Source organism: Lottia gigantea (genome assembly GCF_000327385.1).
Source record: "Lottia gigantea unplaced genomic scaffold LOTGIsca_68, whole genome shotgun sequence".
Taxonomy (NCBI): Eukaryota; Metazoa; Mollusca; class Gastropoda; family Lottiidae; genus Lottia; species Lottia gigantea.
In genome coordinates this window covers 1,082,366-1,091,403 of record NW_008710315.1, presented here as the reverse complement: position 1 = coordinate 1,091,403, position 9,038 = coordinate 1,082,366, and the positions used below count along the sequence as shown (strand labels likewise).

The 9,038-nt window shown below is 39.6% G+C and overlaps 1 protein-coding gene across 1 annotated transcript; it reads right to left on the bottom strand.

The window, feature by feature from the left end:
• On the bottom strand, nt 1-1,641 carry LOTGIDRAFT_130171 (hypothetical protein; the record flags this gene model as incomplete). Its single annotated transcript, XM_009065179.1, has 1 exon — nt 1-1,641. A coding segment is annotated over one exon (1,641 nt), but the record flags the coding sequence as incomplete, so codon positions are not given.
• Nucleotides 1,642-9,038: the final 7,397 nt, after the last annotated feature.

Genomic DNA, 9,038 nt, shown 5'->3' with positions numbered 1-9,038 from the left:
ACAGTAGCAAAATGGTCTCAAGTTTGATATATTGATACAGTCGGCTGTGTTGCCATATCTATTTGCTCTGCTGATAGCACCACCCAATCGGAAGCCTGGTTTTCTGATATCATGTTCCACTGTGGCTTCATACTCAGCATTGTCTGGTGTTAGTATAATATATGATTTTATTAAAGTTATAGCGGCATGGCCTAAACTACGATATCCTTTCACATACCGAACTGATTTTAATATTCTTTTTGCACACATTGAATGTTTACTTATCTTTAGATTTATTTGTTCCACTAGAAATGTTATACTCTTGTTGCTGAGCTGATCATCAATTGGTATTTCTTCAGACTCACAAACACAATAGTGTGGTACTATTGAGGCCTGGCTACAGGTACGGGACCCTGGTATCGGATCAAAAAGACTTATTCCTGCTTTGTCGGTGTTTACCACTTTTCTTGGTGTTCCGGAGAAATATAGAATGTCTTTCAACGTTTCGTGAATATCAAAAGGACTTGTCAATTTATTTGCGTTCTGAACGACATTTCCATAGACTGCGGGATATTTTCTTCGAAACCAAGTCGGAAAAACAATATTCATTAACGGCATGCGCAATTCCTTCTGACCAATTTCCGTTTTTAAAATGTCACCATACCTTACACCATGGTCAGAGATAAAAAATAATATGGTATTATTTAACAATCCTTCTTTTTGAACATCTTTTAAAAATTCAAAATAATCATCATCAATATAAGCTGCGTTCTTAGGGTCATCATGTGTCATTCTTGAAATGAAGCTCCAAGCAAAGTAGGGCAAATCTTTGTATGTTTTAACAAAATCCTTGGCGTAATCCAACACAAGTTTAGTTTCAGATCGGTTCGAAACACAACGACTTGATTTCCAAGACACCCCACTTACTTTATCTATCGATAGTGAAAATGGTCTTAGATAGTGATGGGTGGGTGGCTTAGCGAAACCTTTCTTTTGGTAATTAAATGTAGCTATATTTGGGGCATCTTCAGACATCATTGTGGTGTAACCATGAGATGAAAAGTTTTTCCAAATTAAGTGGTACTTATCAAATGGTCCCTTTTCGTTAGTTATTCCTCGCTTCTCGTTTTCCACTGCAACAAAATTTCCAGTCAATAATGGCGTCATATTAACATACGTATTTTTTGCTACCTTATTGTAACCCTGCAAATCAACGGCTGACAGATTTCGAAGTAAAAAATGACGAGTTTTTGGCATCGATCGGATGTGATTTAATCGTGATAATGAATCGATTCCTATCATCAAGACGTTCAAAATTTCAGCCGGTTTATTTTCATGCTTATGATTTTCCATTAATTTATGGAGATGTTTTTCGCGAGTTAAGTTTCTTGGAGTGAAAGCATGTAAGTTTGAATACAAATGAGAACCAGTTTTGTCAAAGCATTTAACTCGAATGAATTCAGATGTCACATTGAAGCTCTGGGTAAAGTTTGTGGAGCCAACAAATGAAAATTTATTGTCGTCATTTTCTCCCCGGATGATTGTATTAAAAGTACAATATGAAACAGAACGATTGTCGAGTTTTAACAAAAGTCCATTTTGGTATGTTAGTGGTGTTTTCGAATCACACCCTAATCGACGCGGTTTGCTGTGAAATGGCATCACTGAAGCATCGAAAGGGTCATAGAAAGGAATAACACAACCTTCGGTGTTAACATATCTTTGAGGAGATGGCGGCGTAATCAACATTGTTTGTGGTTCCGCTTTCCAGCTCCACATCAAAGTGAATGTAAAACTACATATCGCCAGTAAAGTGAGGGATTTAAGATATGTATAATTCATAATAATCTTCAATATCTGTCGGTTCCTTTTACTGAAAGCACTATTCAGTCCTGTGTCATGTAAGTTCCTTTAATGAAAGCACGATTCAGTCATGTGTTGTGAAAGTTCCTTTACTGAAAGCTTGATTCAGTCATCTGCTATGAAAGTTCATTTTACTGAAAGCACGATTGAATCTTCAGTTATGAAAGTTCCTTGTACTTAAAGCACGATCCTTTTTTGAGAGCAAGATTGTTTGTTTAAAAAGTCAGATGAGGTTTTGCTGATTTGATAGAAGTAATACTATCTTGTATTTCAAATTACTTTAAATCTCTTTATTCTGAAATCTAAAGAAAAAAATAATCAAATTTTAATAATATAATAATAACAATATTCATCGCCCCTCGTGATCTGCTTGTTCCATTAAGAATATAGAACATTGTTTACGTGAAAAATGTCAATTATCAAAATTATTCACAAATGACGAATACGATTACACTTTTTAAGAATAAAATAAATACCAACTTACAAAAATCTTAACTTTGAATAAATTTAAATACCATAAAATACAAAAATCGAAAAAAATTACTAAAATCAACCCCACAAAATACAACTCAAGTTTTATTTTGCATCGTAATGTCATTGTCCAATTGGAACAATTTTTGAAAGTCCACATGATATATATAATTGTCGTTGCACCTGTCCGTCGGTCTGGTCCGTCCGTCAACATTTCTTGTGAATGCAGTTTTCATCTGATTTTGATGAAACTTGGTGTAAGCATCGGAATTGGTAAGATTGCAGTCACGTTCGAATTTGATGATTTTTCGATGAACAAATTTTGAGTTATTGCCCTTGAAAACTACTGCTGATTTGGTAAATAATACGAAGACATACCTGCAATGTATTTATTTATAACTCTAAAAGTACTTCCTATAGCCAGTCCATAGGTCAAATTAAGTACCACATTAAACTTGCACTGTCAAATGATATGAGTTTTATTGGCAAATGGCTTGGAATTTATTAGATGGCTTTGAAACGATCATCTAATCAACTGTGTATTATTGACGTATAAATAACTTTGAAATCTCTATGCTCTTGACAACAAATTTAAGATGGCATTTACGAATATCGGCTTATAATCTATTTTATAATTTGTTGTACAGGATTAAGATTATATGGATTAGCCAAAAAGCTTTGTAATAATTACGACACCAGCCATAATCTAATCAATAAAATCATTTGGATATGGTATAATTTTTGGTTTGAGTTTGTTCCTTTATTACAATCTTGCAGTGAAATTTACACTTACGAGTGCCCACCGTAAGATTGTGCAAAGGTGACGCGAGATGAAATTGATATCAGAGATGTAACGCTGAAATTTGCACTGAAGTTGTTGTGTTCCAAATTTCAGCTTCCTATCTTGAAAACTCTGCGTGCTGCAGCACTTTTAGTCTCAGATTTTTTCCCCAAAACAAAAAATATGCCATTTTCCTCTTGAAAATTCGGGTGAAACTTCAAAGTCGATTTTCTCGAAACTTTTTCCAAAATCAGAATTTCTGTTATCGACTGAAATAGATAGAAGACATGTTAAACTTTCGTTTGCAACAAAAATTATACCTCTGGGGGCGAAATTTCTGCTTTCGAATGAAATAGATAGGAGGCATGTTAAACTCTCGTTTTCAACAAAAATTATTCCTCTAGCGTCAAAATTGGGGGAGTTGTGGCCATTTTAGTTCAGGGGTGGGGTCGGCAGTCTGCCTATAGCGTCTTTCTGCACTGCATTTTCAATGGGTGAAGGCCAAAACTTTGACAGGCTGCCGCTCGAAGACTATCAGAGATGGAAAGATGAAATTTTCAATGAAGGTACACCCGTATTGGAAGTTGTTATGTTGCAAATTTCAATTCCCTATCGTGAAAACTCTGCCTGTTACAGCACTTTGAGTTTCAGATTTTTTCCCGAACCAAAATATAAGCAAATTTCCCTCTTGAAAATTCGGGTGCAACTTCAACGTCGATTTTCCCGAAAGATTTCAAAAAAACGAATTTTGTTTTCGACTGAAATAGATAGAAGACATGTTAAACTTTCGTTTGCAACAAAAATTAAACCTCTTGGGTCAAAATTGGCGAAGTTATGACCATTTTAGCGAGGGGGTGGAGGTCGGCAGTCCGCATATAGAGTCTTATCGTACTGGCTGGGGTGAAGGCCAAACTTTTAACAGGCTGCCGTTCGAAAAGTATCAGAAATGTAAACCTGAAATTTGCACTGAAGGTACACACCCATCTGAAGTTGTTGTGTTCCAAATGTCAGCTTCCTATCTTGAAAACTCTGCCAGTTACAGCACTTTTAGTCTCAGACTTTTTTCCCAAACCAAAATATAAGCCATTTTCCTCTTGAAATCAAGGGTACAACTTCAAAGTCGATTTTCCCCAAAGTTTGAAAAAGTGTCGAATTTCTGTTTTCTACTGAAATACATGGAGGAAATGATAAGCTTTCATTACAAACAAAAATTGTACCTCTCGGGTCAAAATTGGCCGAGTTATAGCCATTTTAGTTCAGGGGTGGTGTCGGCGGTCTGCCTATAGCGTTTCTCTGCACTGTATTTTTAATGGGGTGAAGACCAAAACTTTGACAGGCTCTCGTTCCAAGGCTTTCAGAGCTGGAAAGTTGAAATTTGCACTGAAGGTACACACCCATCTGTAGTGGTTGTGTTCCAAATTTCAGCTTCCTATCTTGAAAACTCTGCCAGTTACAGCACTTTTAGTCTCAGACTTTTTTCCCAAACCAAAATATAAGCCATTTTCCTCTTGAATTCAAGGGTACAACTTCAAAGTCGATTTTCTCCAAAGTTTGAAAAAAGTGTCGAATTTCTGTTTTCTACTGAAGTACATGGAGGAAATGATAAGCTTTCATTACAAACAAAAATTATACCTCCAAAAATTGGCCGAGTTATGGCCATTTTAGTTCAGGGGTGGTGTCGGCGGTCTGCCTATAGCGTTTTTCTGCACTGTATTTTCAATGGGGTGAAGACCAAAACTTTGACAGGCTCTCGTTCCAAGGCTATCAGAGCTGGAAACTTGAAATTTGCAACAAAAATCATACCTCTAGGGTCAAAATTGGCTGAGTTATGGCCATTTTAGCGCGGGGGTGGGGGTCGGCAGGCAGCCTATACAGTCTCTATACAATCTAGTGGCAGCGGTCCAGGTGAAGACCAAATCTTTGAAAGGCTGCCGTTCGAAAACTATCAGAGATGGAAAGCTGAAATTTGCACTGCAGGTCCGGACCCATCTGAAGTTGTAATGTTGCAAATTTCAAGTTCCTACCGTGAAAACTGTGCCAGTTGCAGCGCTTTTGGTCTCAGACTTTTTCCCAAACCAAAACATAAGCCAGTTTCCACTTGAATGTGAGGGTACAACTTCAAAATCGATTTTCTCCAAAGTTTTCAAAAAATGCGAATTTGTGTTTTCGCCTGAAAGAGATAGAAGACATGTTAAACTATCGTTTGCAACAAAAATCATACCTCTAGGGTCAAAATTGGCTGAGTTATGGCCATTTTAGCGCGGGGGTGGGGGTTGGCAGACAGCCTATACAGTCTCTATACAATCTAGTGGCAGCGGTCCAGATGAAGACCAAATCTTTGACAGGCTGCCGTTCGAAAACCATCAGAGATGAAAAGCTGAATTTTGCACTGCAGGTCCGGACCCATCTGAAGTTGTAATGTTGCAAATTTCAAGTTCCTACCGTGAAAACTGTGCCAGTTGCAGTGCTTTTGGTCTCAGACTTTTTCCCAAAACAAAACATAAGCCAGTTTCCACTTGAAAGTGAGGGTACAACTTCAAAATCGATTTTCTCCAAAGTTTTCAAAAAATGCGAATTTGTGTTTTCGCCTGAAAGAGATAGAAGACATGTTAAACTACCGTTTGCAACAAAAATCATACCTCTAGGGTCAAAATTGGCTGAGTTATGGCCATTTTAGCGAGGGGGTGGGGGTCGGCAGGCAGCCTATACAGTCTCTATACAATCCAGTGGCAGCGGTCCAGGTGAAGACCAAATCTTTGACAGGCTGCCGTTCGAAAACTATCAGAGATGGAAAGCTGAAATTTGCACTGCAGGTCCGGACCCATCTGAAGTTGTAATGTTGCAAATTTCAAGTTCCTACCGTGAAAACTTTGCCAGTTGCAGCGCTTTTGGTCTCAGACTTTTTCCCCAAACCAAAACATAAGCCAGTTTCCACTTGAAAGTGAGGGTACAACTTCAAAATCGATTTTCTCCAAAGTTTTCAAAAAATGCGAATTTGTGTTTTTGCCTGAAAGAGATAGAAGACATGTTAAACTATCGTTTGCAACAAAAATCATACCTCTAGGGTCAAAATTGGCTGAGTTATGGCCATTTTAGCGCGGGGGTGGGGGTCGGCAGGCAGCCTATACAGTCTCTATACAATCCAGTGGCAGCGGTCCAGGTGAAGACCACATCTTTGACAGGCTGCCGTTCGGAAACTATCAGAGATGGAAAGCTGGAATTTGCACTGCGGGTCCGGACCCATCTGAAGTTGTAATGTTGCAAATTTCAAGTTCCTACCGTGAAAACTGTGCCAGTTGCAGTGCTTTTGGTCTCAGACTTTTTCCCAAAACCAAAACATAAGCCAGTTTCCACTTGAAAGTGAGGGTACAACTTCAAAATCGATTTTCTCCAAAGTTTTCAAAAAATGCGATTTTGTGTTTTCGCCTGAAAGAGATAGAAGACATGTCAAACTACCGTTTGCAACAAAAATCATACCTCTAGGGTCAAAATTGGCTGAGTTATGGCCATTTTAGCGCGGGGGTGGGGGTCGGCAGGCAGCCTATACAGTCTCAATACAATCCAGTGGCAGCGGTCCAGGTGAAGACCAAATCTTTGACAGGCTGCCGTTCGAAAACTATCAGAGATGGAAAGCTGAAATTTGCACTGCAGGTATGGACCCATCTGAAGTTGTAATGTTGCAAATTTCAAGTTCCTACCGTGAAAACTGTGCCAGTTGCAGCGCTTTTGGTCTCAGTCTTTTTCCCAAACCAAAACATAAGCCAGTTTCCACTTGAAAGTGAGGGTACAACTTCAAAATCGATTTTCTCCAAAGTTTTCAAAAAATGCGAATTTGTGTGTTCGCCAGAAAGAGATAGAAGACATGTTAAACTACCGTTTGCAACAAAAATCATACCTCTAGGGTCAAAATTGGCTGAGTTATGGCCATTTTAGCGAGGGGGTGGGGGTCGGCAGGCAGCCTATACAGTCTCTATACAATCTAGTGGCAGCGGTCCAGGTGAAGACCAAATCTTTGACAGGCTGCCGTTCGAAAACTATCAGAGATGGAAAGCTGAAATTTGCACTGCAGGTCCGGACCCATCTGAAGTTGTAATGTTGCAAATTTCAAGTTCCTACCGTGAAAACTTTGCCAGTTGCAGCGCTTTTGGTCTCAGACTTTTTCCCAAACCAAAACATAAGCCAGTTTCCACTTGAAAGTGAGGGTACAACTTCAAAATCGATTTTCTCCAAAGTTTTCAAAAAATGCGAATTTGTGTTTTCGCCTGAAAGAGATAGAAGACATGTTAAACTACCGTTTGCAACAAAAATCATACCTCTAGGGTCAAAATTGGCTGAGTTATGGCCATTTTAGCGCGGGGGTGGGGGTCGGCAGGCAGCCTATACAGTCTCTATACAATCCAGTGGCAGCGGTCCAGGTGAAGACCAAATCTTTGACAGGCTGCCGTTCGAAAACTATCAGAGATGGAAAGCTGAAATTTGCACTGCAGGTATGGACCCATCTGAAGTTTAAATGTTGCAAATGTCAAGTTCCTACCGTGAAAACTGTGCCAGTTGCAGCGCTTTTGGTCTCAGACTTTTTCCCCAAACCAAAACATAAGCCAGTTTCCACTTGAAAGTGAGGGTACAACTTCAAAATCGATTTTCTCCAAAGTTTTCAAAAAATGCGAATTTGTGTTTTCGCCTGAAAGAGATAGAAGACATGTTAAACTACCGTTTGCAACAAAAATCATACCTCTAGGGTCAACATTGGCTGAGTTATGGCCATTTTAGCGCGGGGGTGGGGGTCGGCAGGCAGCCTATACAGTCTCTATACAATCTAGTGGCAGCCGTCCAGGTGAAGACCAAATATTTGACAGGCTGCCGTTCGAAAACCATCAGAGATGGAAAGCTGAAATTTGCACTGCAGGTCCGGACCCATCTGAAGTTGTAATGTTGCAAATTTCAAGTTCCTACCGTGAAAACTTTGCCAGTTGCAGCGCTTTTGGTCTCAGACTTTTTCCCAAACCAAAACATAAGCCAGTTTCCACTTGAAAGTGAGGGTACAACTTCAAAATCGATTTTCTCCAAAGTTTTCAAAAAATGCGAATTTGTGTTTTCGCCTGAAAGAGATAGAAGACATGTTAAACTACCGTTTGCAACAAAAATCATACCTCTAGGGTCAAAATTGGCTGAGTTATGGCCATTTTAGCGCGGGGGTGGGGGTCGGCAGGCAGCCTATACAGTCTCTATACAATCCAGTGGCAGCGGTCCAGGTGAAGACCAAATCTTTGACAGGCTGCCGTTCGAAAACTATCAGAGATGGAAAGCTGAAATTTGCACTGCAGGTCCGGACCCATCTGAAGTTGTAATGTTGCAAATTTCAAGTTCCTACCGTGAAAACTTTGCCAGTTGCAGCGCTTTTGGTCTCAGACTTTTTCCCAAACCAAAACATAAGCCAGTTTCCACTTGAAAGTGAGGGTACAACTTCAAAATCGATTTTCTCCAAAGTTTTCAAAAAATGCGAATTTGTGTTTTCGCCTGAAAGAGATAGAAGACATGTTAAACTACCGTTTGCAACAAAAATCATACCTCTAGGGTCAAAATTGGCTGAGTTATGGCCATTTTAGCGCGGGGGTGGGGGTCGGCAGGCAGCCTATACAGTCTCTATACAATCCAGTGGCAGCGGTCCAGGTGAAGACCACATCTTTGACAGGCTGCCGTTCGGAAACTATCAGAGATGGAAAGCTGGAATTTGCACTGCGGGTCCGGACCCATCTGAAGTTGTAATGTTGCAAATTTCAAGTTCCTACCGTGAAAACTGTGCCAGTTGCAGCGCTTTTGGTCTCAGACTTTTTCCCCAAACCAAAACATAAGCCAGTTTCCACTTGAAAGTGAGGGTACAACTTCAAAATCGATTTTCTCCAAAGTTTACAAAAAATGCGATTTTGGTTTTCGCCGAAAGAGA